General features: G+C 41.5%; 1 protein-coding gene across 1 annotated transcript in view; it reads left to right on the top strand.

Moving 5' to 3' along the window:
* The window catches only part of VGLL3 (vestigial like family member 3), a 32,329-nt gene extending 21,663 nt beyond the window's left edge, over positions 1 to 10,666 (top strand). Inside the window, exons 2-3 of the mRNA XM_075333083.1 lie at positions 3,394 to 3,640; positions 9,929 to 10,666. Of these exons, the coding sequence (XP_075189198.1) occupies positions 3,394 to 3,640; positions 9,929 to 10,455 (774 nt within the window). The 3' untranslated portion in view covers positions 10,456 to 10,666. The remainder of the gene's footprint in view (positions 1 to 3,393; positions 3,641 to 9,928) is intronic.
* Positions 10,667 to 17,727: the final 7,061 nt, after the last annotated feature.

The following is a 17,727-nucleotide window of genomic DNA, read 5'->3' as shown; positions in this document are numbered from 1 at the left end:
GCAGGGGCAGCGCGGCGCGGTGCCGGATGGCACTGTGGTAGTTACTCAGACAGAGATGCACAGAGTCTCTGGTAAACCAAATGGCTGGATGGACGGGTCCCGCAGCCGGCTGCAGTGTTTGTGCTCTCCCCGGACAAGGTGATGGTTGCTGTCTTTCCCTGCACCTTGTTAGAATGTTCTGACTCCTGTGGTTCTGTCGGGTCTTGGTTGTTAGGAAACCCCTGGGGTTCTGGTCACTTTCGGATTTGACCATTGTCGGCGGCTCCAAGCCTAGTCGGGGTCTGATGGCCCTGCCTGTGTGCTTAGCTTCACTCCACTCCCCGGTTCGGTACTGGCGGGCCACCGCCCAACCCCGGTCCTACGGTTCCACAGAGATCCACTAACTCCTGCAGATGGCCACCACCGTCTGCCAACCTTGCTGTTTGTGTCTGGGCCCCTACCCAGACACCGACAGTTTCTGACCTCTCACTTTCACTGTCTACTCAGATGTGTCTTTTCCCGCCTCCAGACCTGTGAACTCCTTGGTGGGTGGGGCCAACCGCCTGGCTCTGCCCCACCTGTTGTGGACATCAGACCCTGGAGGGAGGCAACAAGGGTTTTTGTCTGACTGGTGTGACTATCCAGGGGAGGGGGTGTGTGTGTTGCTATGTTTGTGACTACCTGGCTAGTCCAGGGCGTCACACATAAACCAATAGTACACATGAAAATAAGCAACTTCGTAATGAATGTTATCACACAAATTTGCTTCTTTGTCTGCCAAAATTGATCAGTCATTATCACAATTCTCAATTCTGAGGTAAAATCTGTATTCCGTGAAGACTTTCCCTTTCTGGAGATAGGCGATAGCAGTTGGTGCTAATGAGATTCTATGTACATATTAGAGGGGGAGTGGTTGGAACTCTGCCCCATTACCTCCCTCTGCCTCTAGTGCCTCCTTCTGCTTCTAACTTCTCCCTCTCTCTCTAACTCCTCCCTCTGCCTCTAGCACCTCCCTCTGCCTCTAGCTCCTCCCTCTGTCTCTAGCTCCTCCATCTGCCTCTTGTCCCTCCCTCTGCCTCAGTACCTCTCTCTACCTTTAGCGTCTCCCTTCTCCTATCGTCTTAATGGCGCTTTACATGCAGCGACATCGCTAGCGATGTCGCTTGTGAAAGCACCCGCCCCCGTCGTTTGTGCATCACAGGCAAATCGCTTCCCGTGGCGCACAATATCGCTAATACTCATCACATGTACTTACCTTTGAAGCGACGTCACTGTGGCCGGCGAAAAGCCTCTTTTCTAAGGGGGCGGTTCGTGCGGCATCACAGCGACATCACACGGCAGGCGTCCAATAGAAGCAGAGGGGTGGAGAGGAGCCGCATGAAAAACATGCCCACCTCGTTGCCGGAGGACGCAGGTACGGTGCTGTTCGTCGTTCCTGGGGTGTCACATGTAGCGATGTGTGCTGCCTCAAGAACGATGAACAACCTGCGTCCTGCACGAGCAACGACATTTGGGAAGTGGACGACGTGTCAACAATCAACGATTTGGTGAGTATTTTACATTGTTGGCGGTCACTCGTACGTGTCACACGCAACGACGTCGCTAACGAGGCCGGATGTGCATCACGAATTCCGTGACCCCAACGACATCTTGTTAGCAATGTCGTTGCGTGTAACGGGGTCTTTAGAATCTCATCAGTAACAACTACAATCTCCTATCTCAGTAATAGACAGCAAAAGAAGCAAATTTGTCTGATAGTATATATTAAAAAGTTGCTTATTTTCATGTGTACTATTGATTTATGAAATAAAAATTAAAAAAATGGTTACGTTTTAAGTATATATTCCCTCTGAAGCTTTAGGACCACTTCTCTGTATTAGTGTAATATATCACCACTTGCATGTCTTGTCTATGGTGTATACTGCATCTTTATCTATTCCTGTGGATAGAGAAGGCCAGGTATTGTATGTTCGCTCTGCAAATCTTGCACGTGATCGCTGTGTCTACTGGAATGGAATTGAAACTATTTGCTCGTGTATTGTGCCAGAATTCTGTGCAATGTCTATTTTTTTTATTTTTTTTTTTCATATCGGGAGTCTTGCTTGGTCATAGTCTCCGGTGTCAGTGGTAATAGCTATATACTCGTATGCTGTATATTGTGCATAAAATATAATCCTTCTTACCATTATTGAAGTAAAACATGTAGTGAATACATATAATCTTTAGCTTATTTGAAATATTTTTATGCTTTATATGTTTCACACATTGCAATAATTCTTTTTATTGCTCAAATGAGAATAGTCATAGTATTAGACCAGATAGCAGATGGGTAACTGGAGAATCAAAGACTGGTACAATGCTGGGGATCCCCCTAATCACAGGCATGGAGATCCCTTGTTCCTTCGCTCCAGCATAACTTATGTAGGAAATTGTTTGTAGCCGTAATATTTACTGGCATTACTCCTTTACTGACATGCAGATGTAACATGGCATCCACCGGTAGGGGGGCACATCCTTGGTCGCTGTATTAAACAAAGACTAGAGGGACAGAGATTTTGGATTTGCTGGGTATTTATCAGGTGAATAACCATTTTTTTTGCTTTTTTATATTCCCCCGTTAAAGGGTCAGCCAGCTATTAGGTCATGGCTGATTGAGTAATTGCTATGTAATCAGTGCCCATGGCTGACCAGAGCCAACAGTCCCATGGAAGTTAAAACATAGTAGTTGATATCAGTAATTGATAGTGGTTTTAGGACTCTCAATTTTGATTATTTTTGATAATGTTTTATATATTTTTCCTGTAGCTTACATTTTGTGAACGCAAGTGTTTCATGGATATAGGAGTCAGTAATGGATGCATAACCTTTTATTTCCATGGTCCAAGATTAGAGATGAGCGAACCTGTGGTTTATTGTTCAGAGTTCAAGTTCGGAAAGCGACTACCAAAAAACCCCACAAAGTTCGGGTTCGAAGTTTGAGTGAGTTACGAGTGCAAACCACTCAAGCGAGCAGCGCTGTGCTGGTTATGTGTGATGCTCAGCCTTGTGCGAACCATGTGCAGTGTTTGTATGGCTCACACAGGGGGTAAAATCTGCGTGATCAGATGTAGTGTGCACACCCACAAAAACAAAATAGTTGAAAAACCTGCCTGTCCTCCAAGTGTTCTGCTTATGGATGGCAACATGTGAGTGGGGCCACAAATTGCCCAATTACTGACTTCCATTGAGGTTTGGATGACATTGTGGTCACAAACCGAATGTTAAGGTTTGACTGTGCCCTGTGAACCGAACCTAAAAAGGATCATTCTCAGTCATCCCTACCAATACATTATTTATAATTGTGCAAGCAGGATAATTATACATTTAAAGTTAATCAAATCTTGTGGCTTCAAGTTTCTTTTTTTTTCCATGCAGAAGAAGATTGTTGCCTACAATAAGATGCAGGAAGCCCTAGACATGGCCTTTCCAACCAAGCAAGAAGAAGACGAAAAAGACCAGCCTGCCGAAATGGAATATCTCAACTCTCGCTGCGTCCTCTTGACCTATTTTCATGGAGACATTGGAGCGGTTGTAGATGAACATTTCTCTAGGGCCTTGAGTCAAATGAGAAACTTCAATCCAGAAAACATCGCCTCAAAGAGCAAAACAGGAACAAGTCGAGGTATATGCAAAATTTTGATTTCCCGACATTAGCACAATGGCTGCTTTTAGAAAATAGTGGATGAAATAAATCTTTTATACAGTAAGATTCAAAAAGCTTTAGAAATTACTTCCAACAAAGCAAGAAGAAACCGTTCCATTTTTATTTATTTCTATTTCATTTTTAGGTTACTAGTAGAGATGAGCAGACTCACAGATAACTGGGACTGGCGAGTCCCTGTTTTTTTTTTTTTTTTAAACCCGGTTCCGGTCCGGAATCTGGTACTCACCGAAGCTCCATCATGGCAGTACACTGCTTCCAGGTCACGCATATACTTCCGGAGATGTGCATTAGGCTCATTGCATATGCAGTCTTTTCCTCGCCCACCGGCCATCCTGGCGTCTGTGATAAGTTATAGTCAGATGCGCACCACAATTGGCGCAGTGTCCCCCCACATTATCATAACAGCACAGATAAAGCCCACGGCTACATGCTGCTGCCTCCAGTCCTGTGCTAATCTTGACTGTATATCAAAATAAGAGGAACCGCGCAGCCAAGATAAGCGCAATGCTGGAGGCTGCAGCCTGTAGCCATGGGCTTTATCTGTGCTGGGTATCATAATATGGGGGACCCTAATCCAATTGTTTTATTTATTTTATACCATGGTACTGACCCGCAGACAGTGCCTATGAGTGGTTGCTGTCACACAGGCTGGGGCGCATCTGACTGTAACCAATCACAGAAGCCAGGATGGCTGGTAGGCAGGGAAAGCAGGGAAAGCAGAGCATATGCAATGAGCCTAATGCGCGGCATCAGAATTGAATGTGAAGCAGTGTGCCAACATGACAGAGCCTCGGTAAGTATGGAGTGCTTGCTTCATTCTTATTTTCTTTATTTTTCCTTATTTTTTTCTAAATTTCTCGAGTGCCAGATCCAGATCAAACACCCAAAATCCCAGGCCAAGCACCCGGGTATCTTTACAGTCATATGAAAAAGTTTGGGCACCCCTATTAATGTGAAACTTTTTTCTTTAGAACAATTTGGGTTTTTGCAACAGCTATTTCAGTTTCATATATCTAATAACTGATGGACTCAGTAATATTTCTGGATTGAAATGAGGTTTATTGTACTAACAGAAAATGTGCAATCGCATTTAAACAAAATTTGACCGATGCCAAAGTATGGGCACCTCAACATAAAAGTGACATTATTATTTTGTAGATCCTCCTTTTGCAAAAATCACAGCCTCTAGTCGCTTCCTGTAGCTTTTAATGAGTTCCTGCATCCTGAATGAAGGTATATTTGACCATTCCTGTTTACAAAACAATTCCAGTTCAGTTAAGTTTGATGGTCGCCGAGCATGGACAGCACACTTCAAATCATCGCACAGATGTTCAATGATATTCAGGTCTGGGGACTGGAATGGCCATTCCAGAACATTGTAATTGTTCCTCTGCATGAATGCCTGAGTAGATTTGGAGCGGTGTTTTGGATCATTGTCTTGCTGAAATATCTATCCCCTGCGTAACTACAACTTCGTCACTGATTCTTGCACATTATTGTCAAGAATCTGCTGATACTGAGTTGAATCCATGCGACCCTACACTTTAACAAGATTCCCGGTGCCGGCATTGGCCACACAGCCCCAAAGCATGATGGAACCTCCACCAAATTTTACTGTGGGTAGCAATTGCTTTTCTTGGAATGCCGTGTTTTTTTGCCTCCATGCATAACACCTTTTTGTATGACCAAACAACTCAATCTTTGTTTCATCAGTCCACAGGACCTTCTTCCAAAATGTAACTGGCTTGTCCAAACGTACTTTTGCATACCTCAGGCGACTCTGTTTGTGGCGTGCTTGCAGAAACGGCTTCTTTCGCATCACTCTCCCATACAGCTTCTCTTTCTGCAACATGCGCTGTATTGTTGACCGATGCACATTGACACCATCTGCAGCAAGATGAAGCTACAGGTCTTTGGAGGTGGTCTGTGGATTGTCCTTGACTGTTCTCACCATTTTTCTTCTCTGCCTTTCTGATATTTTTCTTGGCCTGCCACTTCTGGGCTTAACAAGAACTTTACCTGTGTTCTTCCAATTCCTTACTATGTTCCTCACAGTGAAAACTGACAGTTTAAATCTCTGAGACAACTTTTTGTATCCTTCCCCTGAACAACTATGTTGAATAATCTTTGTTTTCAGATCATTTGAGAGTTGTTTTGAGGAGCCCATGATGCCACTCTTCATAGGAGATTCAAATAGGAGAACAACTTGCAAGTGGCCACCTTAAATACCTTTTCTCATGATTGGATACACCTGCCTATGAAGTTCAAAGCTCAATGAGGTTACAAAACCAATTTAGTGCTTTAGTAAGTCAGTAAAAAGTAGTTAGGAGTGTTCAAATCAAGAAATTGATAAGGGTGCCCATACTTTTGCACCGGTCAAATTTAGTTTAAATGCGGATTGCACATTTTCTGTTAGTACAATAAACCTCATTTCAATCCAGAAATATTACTCGGTCCATCAGTTATTAGATATATGAAACTAAAATAGCTGTTGCAAAAACCCAAATTGTTATAAAGAATAAAGGTTAACATTAATAGGGGTGCCCAAACTTTTTCATATGACTGTATATTTCCTGGTCCCATCCTACCACAGTGGCTGAGAGTGGTCACTTCCCCCAGTCTTCCAAGTATTTAGCCTAGTGGACATTTCTGGCCTTTATTCGACAGTCCATAGGGTACAAGTAAGTAGAATCCAGCAGGGGGGACAGGGTAAGCATCAGAACGGGAGCTGTGGGAGATCGAGCAATTCAGTATTGCATATTAGATTTTTCTTAAAGGGTTTGTATCGTCTCAAAATGCCCAATTTTTAAACCAGATTTTTATATGGACATATACTTCTTTAAAAAATTTTTAAACTTTTTTTTTATTTTTCATATAATGATCTGAATAAAAAAGAAACTGAAATCTTGCAATTTTCAAACTGGCCACTAAGAATATTGTAGACTCATACTCCCTGTTCTTTCAGGAAATCCATATGTACACTAGCAGCAATTCCCTGACTAAAGCCCTATCATTTCTTTTAAAGCATCACTCCAAAGGTTTTCGTTTTTACTGCTGGACCACTACTTTAAACTAAGGTCCCAGACCCTTTGCCATCTTCACCCTCTATCGCCGATGCTCCTATCGGTTTCTGGCAGTTTGTGACCAGCTTGTTGCTCCAGTGTTTCGTGAAGTGCTGGAGTACACTCTGCTATTCAAGTCTATGTGAGCCTTGTTCTGGCTGTCATAGAGTTGCATTGAGAGCTCGGGACACAACTTTTGACTTCCAGCCAGTCAGAAATTGCAGTCACAAAAGGGCACCGTGAGACTGGAGCGGCGTCGATAAATGGTGAAGACACCAGAAAGTGAGTATATGACAGGGAGCAGTGCTAAACCAGATCCTCAATTTACAGGCATGATGCTTTGAGGTTTTGCCCGCATCAGTGCAAAGCATGAGTCCTTATTTGGCTGGGTGAGAGGCTTCTTATTAGGATCTAAAGGGTAACATTGTGGAAAGTGAGATGCCTGGCATACCAGTGTAAGGAGGCTTATAAGCCATGCAGTGCTCCTCTGGCAAATTAAATATGCAAATTGCCTAATCAGAGAGGAAGTGACCTTAACTCTTGTGCCACCTATTGGAAGTATAAATCCTAAAACTCAATATCAACCCTTTCCCGGAACATCTTGTCTGCAAATTGAGATTTTACTTTCGCATTTATCCTAAGTCATATGGCACGGCTTGTTAAAGAGTCTATATTGACTTTTTGATGGCACTAAAATTCAAATCTGTGTTAATTCTGAAAATTGAAATATTTAATTTCCCAGAGGAGCATTGCATGGCTTATAAGCCTCCTTATACTGGCATGCTGGGCATGTCACTCTCCACAAGAAGAAATGTTACCCCTTAAGTAAAGAAAAGGAACTGCGAGCTTAAATTAACTGTAATAGTCAGTGTAAACATTGCAAGCTATCATTTTAATACTGATTTATAATATGAAAAATTGCCAAACCTTTAAAAATATGAATTGATCATATAAAGCTACTTTAAACAATAAGTCATTTTCTGATGATCATTCCCTTTAAGCAGTCTGAGCCCTGCTTAAAATAATAATTATGCCATGGAATATTAGTTTATATTACCATAATACCGGCTAAATTATATTACAAGTCAACATATGAGACATTCTATCGGTCATTGAACTTCTTTAACTTTTAATAACGTGTGTCCCTTGATATGAAATATCCTGACATTATGATGTGCTTCCATATGTGGAATACCAACCTTATGTCATTCTTGAGTATATCAAGAATTTGGACCACATTTTAGACTCTTGACCTTAAGCTTCAGTGCAGAAAAATTCTTAAAAGTAATAGATGGTCGAGAAACACAAACAATAACACAAAGCTCGCTGATTATTCATACCCTTTCTGTTAGACATGTAAAGGAAAATCTAATCCAGGCATCAGAAACCGTTCCCATGGGATGTTCCCTCTTAAAATAGTTGACATTTTACTTATAATTAGAAAAATGAGCGAGCTTAGCCCCGAACAAGGGAACAAACTCCGGCAAACTATTATTCAGTAGACAAATTTATCCATTCTTGAATAAGCAGCTTCTCTTTTTTCAGTCTTGACTATAAAAGGCGTTTTCGTATGTCATGGGTTTGTTATATCGATTATATCATTCTATCTGGAGGACTCTTCTTGAGCATTTGCTTATTGCAGACATCCTTCAAGTATTTACGGGTTACATTTGCCCTGTAAGGCTACATTCACGCATCGGTATGAAATGTCTATGTGTTGCCTGATTTTTTATCGGACAGCACATGGACCCATAGAGTTTGATGGATCTATTCACAAATCTGTATAAATTATGACTCCTACTGTGAGATCTGTAACACTCATGTCCAATTGTGATCAGATTTTGAAAATCAAAATAAGACCTACTCAATGGGTCTGTGTGCTGTCCGAGAAAGAATCTGACACCACACTGACACTTCACACAAATGTGTGAATATAGCCTTAGAATGAAATAATGCTGTAATGAGACTGAAAGGAATCCTAAAGGTCAATTTGAAGGAATGATAATTTATACACAGCTAAAAAATATACATGCCTTACCGATTTGTTCCAAGTTCGAAAAGCCATAACCCAAAATACCACTTCTTTTTGGTAATGGAATCCTAGCTGTCGCGACTCCCCAAATAGTCCAATTTTGCTAATCACCTAGCCTATCTAATGATATAAATGTTTTTTTACCTATTTGTTATACATTTTATATATTTTTTATACATTTTATATATATATTGAATAAATTAAAAGATAACCGTACTTTCAGGGAATAAGTTGTCCTTTGTGTGCATCGGAGGAACATCACTTTTTCTGGCCATTATATGACTTGTACCTCCATTTTTCTCCTCTTCAAGCTCAATCTCTTAATTTGTAACCAGTTCTGAGCTTGTGGGGCGAGACTATCAGCTATGATATCTCCCAAAGGCAGCAGAACAGATAGAACGGAAGAGTTTCCCTGCTCTTCATTTCTTAGTTTGCACATAGACAGAACCAACAGCAGGATGGAGGACAATATACAGGAGTACTGAGAAGTGTAGATGTGAGTCCAGCTCTGGGACCAGGTATAAGACTTGTTAGGAAGCTGTGTATGATCTTTTTGTGTTTCTCCCTGGTTATTTTCTCACTCTGAACCTCATGCCTGCTCCCACCTAATGATCTTTCCAAAGAGTTTGATTGGCAGTGTGGCCTGACATCTCCCTGTGTTAGCAATCCATCTTGTCTTGAGCAAAATGGCGTTGAGCTGTTTTTTTGAATTGATGGTGAGTTCAGGAGGCAGAGTGAACCAATGCAGTTTTAAGACCTGCTAGGTTTGTGGTGTAATACTGAGTAATGTAGTGTCGATAAAAGTAGATATTTAATAATAGATTGTTCATTCTTTTCTGTCTTCAACAAGAAAAAAACTTGATAACCTCAGTTTCCTCTTGAAGTGGTTCTCCAGGAGAACGTAAATATAGCTAGAGGGTGTGTGGATTTACATCTCATCCACGAGCTACTTTGACAGTGATCCAAGTGAAGATCACTGATCCATGCACCAGTGTACTCAGCAGTTGTGGCCCTCCAAAGAGTGTTTGGGATCTGGATAATAACAAAAACCTATATGAATAAACTGGTTGTAAGGAAGGGACATTATATACGTATGCACACAAACAAGATTTGCTATGTATTTAAAATCTTTATTTTATTTTTCATTTTTAGAGAGTCCGTCGGTAACTTGTCAAAGGACTAGTTTACCTCCATCACTATGGACAAGTTCGTATCAATCATCACCACCAGCTTGCTTGAGCGGAGCTCATCCAGACTTTACAACAACAGCCACTGGCACTTTCTCCGCCACTGACCCTAACAGCTGGTCCGGAGACAATGTGCACCAGACTATATCACATCCTCCACCAGAATCCTGGCATTATCCATTAACTTCACCAACCAGTTCTCCTTATGCACACATGCATGATGTTTACATGTATCACCACCATGCTCATCCACATATGCATCACCACCATCACCATCATCACCACCCTGGCTCCCATCTAGACCCACGATATGGACCTCTTCTAATGCCCTCAGTCCGTACGACCCGGATTCCTCCACCGCAGTGTGATGTAACCAAAACAGAACCGAGTACAAACACAATGGCTACCACAACCTGGGCTGGGGCATTCCACGGCACTGTGGACATCGTACCAAGTTTTGGCTTTGAGACAGGTAACAGTTTTACAGCCTAAATATTGCCCTGCATGTCAGGAGGACAGTACAACGCTCTATCATTGAGCCTGGAAGAGAACCTATCTAGATCTAAAAGGACTTCATAATTGTATTTTCTTACGCAAAACCAAATATCAATTTCTATGTAGATGTTTTTTGTGTCTTTTTTTGACCAAAGCATTCTGTGAATAATTAAAGAGAAACAGACTGGTTTTATATTAAATATTAATGATTTCTTAATCAGTTTCCTCCAGAATTCTCCTATTTTTGTGTGTGGTCTTCACAATTGCTCCGGTGAGAAGATTGAAACCAGATCATTTTTGAGGAACAAAATAAGTCATCTAACGCTCTACTTAGCCAAAAACAAGATTGTGACAATTTGTGCAAAGCCGCTGAATTACTCCAAATATTCTTCGTACAACTAGGATAGTAGAAATATAAAGAAGGAATGGAACATAATGGGATATGAGGCCATATAAGACATTACTCATGACGTCTTATATGTATTCATACGCCTATGAATGCTTTCATGGCTTCATAAGATCACAACGTCTGCTTATTAGTATAACAGTAAATAGAAAAGGTGGCTGAGGTTTCTCATAAACGAGATTTAGAGTAATATTGCTAAATTCTTTATAAACTCCATATGACACGACACCTAAACCTCTCAGGAGAAAATGCCATAAAAATCTGTACGTGCGGTATGGCCAGCGCATTGCATTAAACTTACATTTAAGTATACTGTACGCTCTTGTAAATTTAGAATAGCGATCACTGAATTTCTACCGCCAGTAAATATTTTAAAGGGTACCTGCCATTTAACCCCTTGCCTATACAACCAAATTTCATTTTCACATTTGCACTTTTTTCGTCCTCAACTTCAAGAACTATAACTTTTATATATTTTTTCCATCAACAAAGACATATGTATTTAATTTTTTTTTCTTTTTTTTCTTTTTTTTTTTTGCAAGAGTTGTACTTTTCAATGACCTTATTTGTTTTAACTTTTAACATACTGAAAAATGGTAAAAAATTTCCAAGTTGGATAAAATGGTGAAAAAAAGGCATTTCTGTTATTGTTTTTTTTTATTCTCTTTTTTATATTTTCCACATTTTTACTTTACTCATTCCAGTTTAGTATAATTACAGCGATGACAAGCTTGGATAAATGACTTTTTTTTGTAGGTGGTGGAAAAAATTTCAAAAGTAAAAAAAAAATAATGATTTCTGTTGCCGTTTTCCTAAATTCAACAACAGACTTTTGTTGTTTTTCCATTGATGGAACTGTGTTTTGACTTTGGTTTTTTTTTGGTGATGATCTGATTTTTTTTATTGATCCCAATCTGTGGTACATACAACGTTTGGTTCGGTTTAAATACATTTTTGTAGAGAGGTAAACTAACAGAAAAAACAGAATTCTGGAATTTAGATTTTTTTTTTCTTTTTATGGCATTTACCATATGGCTTTATTAATTTTATATTTTAATAGCCTGCCTTTTAATAGCATGGTAATACCAAATATATGTATTTTATATATATATTTTTTTAACTTTCAATGGGCACCAGGCAGGGGTTTCAAATTGTTATATTCTTTAACTTTTTAATTTTTTTTTTAAACTTTATTTTTTACTTTTTTTTTTTCAGTATTTGAACATGTGATTGTTTAATTGTTTATACTATATACTGCAGTACCCTCGGCTGACTTGCTAACCCATAGGTGTCACCCAATCCTGTCTCTGCCACAGTTTGTAACAACATAATCTAAGCAGACGGCTGTTTGTCTGGCCCATCTGGCATTTACCAGAATTATAAGATGGGCCGTTCTGCACTAGTTGATAGATTGATAAGAGTTGGATGATACATACAGTAGATAGCCAGTAGTAAATAATAATTGGTAATATAAAAAAAGATACATAGATAGATAGAAATGAGAGAGAGAGAGAGCAACAGAGAGAGAGAAAGAAAATCAGAGCAGCACAGTACAAAACCAGCATTGTGGGTGCAAGACCTACCAGACAATCATTCCAGTTGTAGACATGTAAAAAAATAATAAGGGAGGTACAACTCAAAAAATTGAATGAAAAAAGCACTTTAGAGGCCCATATCATGTGGCAATGTTTCGGGCCCGAAGAACTTTTTTGGAACCTTGAAAAAGGTTTTTAGAGACCAAAAATTGCCAGATCATATGGGTTAATAAATAATAAAATCCTTTTTATTCATTACATTTTTGGTGTGGTACCTTCCTTATTGTTTAGACAGATAGACGAAAATAAGTACTTGATACACTGCCTATTTTGCACTTTTTCCCACTTACAAAAAATGGAGAGATCTATAATTTATATTGTAAGTACACTTCAACTGTGACAGACAGAATCCCCCCAAATAATCCAGAAAATCACATTATATGATTTTTAAATAATTAATTTACATTTTATTACATGAAATAAGCATTTGATACAGTTGAAAAACAGAACTTAATATTTGGTACAGAAACTTTTGTTTGCAATCACAAAGGTCAGATGTTTCCTGTAGTTCTTGACCAGGTTTGCACACACTGCAGCAGGAATTTTGGCCCATTCCTCCATACAAATCTTTTCCAGATCTATCAGGTTTTGGGGCTGTCGCCGGGCGACATTGAGTTTCAGCTCCCTCCAAAGATTTTTTATTGTGTTCAGGTCTGGAGACTTGCTAGGCCATTCCATAACCTGGAAATGCTTTTTACGGAGCCACTCTTTAATTGCCCTGGCTGTGTGTTTCCGGGTATTGTCATGCTGAAAGACTCAGCCACGACCCATCTTTAATGCTCTTACTGAGAAAAAGAGGTTGTTGGCTAAAATCTTGCGATACATGACCCATCCATCCTCCCTTCAATACGGTGCAGACGTCCTGTCTAGTGATGGGTGAACACCCCCGATGTTCGGAATCAGGAGCCTTGCCCGAACGTTTTGTAAAGTTTGATTTCGAGGCCAAAGATAACGCGAACTTGCATCCGAATCTCGAGCATGGACTTTACAGTTATTGGATGTGGTGGGGGGGGCTGTAAAAGAAAGAATATAATTAATAATAAACATTGTCATTATACTTACCAGTCCCGAAACGCATCCTGCAGACCTGCTCAGCCGCTGTCTTCTGGCTGCTTCTGCTTCCGGGTCCGATCATTAACTTCTTGTGGTATTCACTGCACTGCTCGTCACTCGGCAGTCTTCGGGCTTTTTTCGGCCATGTTCGTGGTGATGTCAGGGTTCACCTGAGTCCATGGCTTAGCTGTGGACTCGATTGAACTTTGACTATCACTATCAGCCTGCTTATCACTTTGTATAGCTGCTTGTCTGTACAGAGCAATGAAGCAGAGCTGACATTGCTCTCCTTACTTCTCGCTCTGTATAGACACTTGTCTGTACAGAGCGATGAAGCAGAGCTGACATTGCTGTCCCTGTGGACCACGTTGGACTAAAGATTTTTTGCAATAAAGATGGAGTCTAAATTTTTTTGGTTTTATTTTTAATTAAAAAAATATTCTATGTGTTGTGTTTTTCTTTTTACTAGAAATTCATGGTCTAATTTGGCATGACATCATGAATTTTGGGCTTAGTAAGCAACTTAGGAACTGAGAAAAAAAAGCTGGTATTAACCTCTTTATTACCCAGCATGCCACTGCAATCAGCGCCGCTAGACGAGCCGGGTAAAGCGTCTGGAAATGGCAGCAGCTGCAGGCTGCGTTTTTTAGCGTGTGGCTCCCAGAACACTTGGGCCTTACCACACTGAGAATCCCAGCCCACCGCTGCCTGGTTTTACCTGAAGCGCGATCAAAATATGGCGGGAGACCACACATTTTTTTTTAATTATTTTTTTAAATAATTAAAAAAAAATTAATGGGCTTCCCTGTATTTTGATTGCCAGCCAAGGTAAAGCCAGGCAGATGGGGGTCGCAGCCCATAGCCGTCTGCTTTATCTGCACTGAGAATCAAAAATACCGCAGAGCACTACGTCATTTTTTTAATGATTTATTTTTACACTGCTATATGTGTGAGGGACCCAACAGGCAATCACAAATACTGTCACGCAGAATGGGCATCTGTGATTGGCTGTTGGAGTAATCTGGAATCTGCCCATACATGCTAGATGCTAGTTTGTATGGGCTGGTTTCAGGTTACTCCAGCATCCAATCACAGATGCCCACTCTGTGACAGTGTCTGTGATTGTCTGTTATTTTAACAGTAAAATAAAACAACACAGAGAAAAAATATTTTATTAGAAATAAAACAGAAGACATTTAGGACTCCATCTTTATTACCCAAAAAAACTCTCTGATGTAGTCCAAAGGCGGACGAGCATCTTCAGCTCTGCTACATCTGTGTGAGGAGACAGACAGGTCTGCTCACACGGATGAGCAGGAACAGGCTCAGCTGAGAGCTCTCAGAGACTTTACTCGAGTTCACAGCTGAGGCCGGTCAGATATGCCCCCCGGGTAACCTCAGCTGATGTCACTGCAACATTTCCGTAAAGTGAGCGCTTGTCGGCAGCGAGAGCACTGATGTCTGGTCACATGGCTATGATGTCATGGAAGGTCCTGTAACCCACGAGGAAACAACAACATTCACACCAGACTGGTCACATGGCTATGACATCATGAAAGGTCCTGTAGTCAGTGGAGGTTAGGTGGGGGCACAGCTGACAGGCCTCAGCTGAGTCTGTACCTCCTCTCTGTGTGAGCAGACCTGTGTTTGTCTCCTCGCACAGATGTAGCAGAGCTGAAAAAATGCTCACCTTTTGACATCAGAGGGTTTTTTTTACAGCCCCTGGACCTGAACTGGACCCGAACTGTAACACGGATTTCCCAGGAAAACTCATGTCCGGGACCTTGTGCACAAACACTGTTCGGTATGGACCCCAAACTTTACAATTTGGGTTCGCCCATCAATAATCCTGTCCCCTTTGCAGCAAACCATCCCCAAAGTATGTTTCCACCCCTATGCTTCACAGTTGGGACGGTGTTCTAGGGGTTGTACTCCTCCTTCTTCTTCCTCCAAACACTGTGAGTGAATATGATACCAAAAGTTTTATTGGTCTTATCTGACCACATGACCTTCTCCCATGTCTCCTCTGGATCATCCTGATGGTCATTGGTGTACTTCAAATGGGCTTAGACATGTGCTGGAATGAGCAGGGGGACCTTGCGTGACCTACAGGGTTTTAACCCATGATGACGTGGTGTGTTGCTAATGATCCCAGCCCTCCTTGGGTCATTGACCAGCTCCTCCTGTGTAGTTCTGAGCTGATTCCTAACCTTCCTCAGAATCACACTATCCCCATGATGCATGGAGCCCCAGACTGAGTAACATGACAGTCATCTTGAGTTTTTTTTCCATTTTCTAATAATTGGGCCAGCAGTTGTTGCCTTCTCACCAAGCTACTTGCCTATTGTCCTGTAGCCCATACCAGCTTTGTGCAGGTCTGCAATTTTATCTCTGATGTCCTTAGACAGCTCTTTGGTCTTTGCCATGGTGGAGAGGTTGGAGTGTGATTAATTGTGTGAACGGGTGTCTTTTATGCATGAACTAAAACAAGTGCAATTAATCTAGATAATGAGTGCAGAGTAGGAGACCTTCTTAAAGAAAAAATAACAGGTCTGTAAGAGCCAGAATTTTTGCTGGTTGGTAGGTGACCAAATACGTATTTCATGCAATAAAATGCAAATTAATTATTTAAAAACAATACAATATGTGATTTTTCTGGGGTTTTTTTTGGGGGGGTGATTCTGTCTGTCACAGTTGAAGTGTACCTACAATAAAAATTACAGACCTCTCCATTCTTTGTAGATGGGAAAACTTGCAAAATCGGCAGTGTATCAAATACTTATTTTCCCCACTGTAAATAGATAGATAAATAAGGTAGATAAATAGCGTAGTGAAGATAGCAGCGCAGTATGTGAGTGAATATTATAGACATCGAGAAAGAGAACTATGATGTGCCGCCATTCATCTTTCCTACAGTCCCTACTCATCATCCCTAAGGTCCCTATCCCTAGTCCCCATTGTACACTTGCTTTGGCAAAAATAATATACATTAAGGCCCTGTGCGCACTTACCGGATTTTGCCGCGGATTTTCCGCGGATTTGCTGCATGTTTCGCTGCAGAAAATGTTCATAACATCTCTGCAGTGAATCACCAGCAAATCCTATGGAGAAAAAAAATCCTGTGCGCACTGGGCGGAATTTGACAGCTGCATGTTTTGCTGCGGGAATCCCGCAGCAAAAACAAGTGCATGTCACTTCTTTTCTGCACATCGCTGCGGGATTTCACTCCATTGACTCCAATGTTAATCATGAAATCCCGCAGGGAATAACGCAGGCAGCAAATTGTGTGCGGTTCACTGCGTTTTCCTGCGTTATTCCCTGCGGTATTTTGCGGTTTACCTCCGGTAATGTACATCGCCTGTCTGCGGTTTTGCAGGGAAGTGATGTCATTACAGGAAGAGGAAGCCGTGCAGAGAGTAAACACACAGATCACACACACACAGACATCACAGACATAGATCACATAGAACACAGACACATAGAACACACATAGAAAGAAAACGGAAATATAGAAAACAAAGCACGTGGGCTCCGCTGCATATTTACCTTCCAGCCGAGGTAAGCACACAGCGGCGGCCCGGTATTCTCAGGCTGGGGAGGGAGAGGGGCAGGGTTAATGTCCCCCGCCTCACTCCCCCTCCGGCAGCCGAGAATATCAGCCGCAGCTGCCCCGGCACTGTCGCATGCATTATGCGGCAGCACCGGCGTGTCCCCCGGCTCTTCCTGCCGCCATGTAGCAGTGGCGGTCAGGGTAATACAAGGGGTTAATGATGGTGGGGGACCACCGCCATTAACTCCAGGCTTGATCATGGCAGCGTCTATGTGACAGCTGACATGATCAACCCGTAAGTAAAGTGAATAAAACACACACAGAAAAATCCTTTATTTTAAATAAAACAAGCCTCGTTCACCATTTTATTAACCCCTCCCGCACCAAAGCTCCGGCGTAATCCACCGCTCCGGCGTAATCCACAGGGTCCTGCACTGCTGACATCCAGCCGCGATGTGTCACAGACACAGCGCTGAATGAATGCATCAGACAGCAGAGGTAATTACCGGTCATTTCCCACGGCCGGTAATGTGAACTCACTGCCGACCATGGGAAATGCAGCGATCTGTCCTCTATCTATCTGTCTATCTATCTATCTATTATCTATCTATCTATCTATCTATCTATCTATCTATCTATCTATCTATCTATCCCTCTATCTATCC

This window comes from Anomaloglossus baeobatrachus, chromosome 2, assembly GCF_048569485.1.
Source record: "Anomaloglossus baeobatrachus isolate aAnoBae1 chromosome 2, aAnoBae1.hap1, whole genome shotgun sequence".
Taxonomy (NCBI): Eukaryota; Metazoa; Chordata; class Amphibia; order Anura; family Aromobatidae; genus Anomaloglossus; species Anomaloglossus baeobatrachus.
Note: the sequence above shows the minus strand (reverse complement) of the source record. Positions and strands in the feature narration are given on the sequence as shown.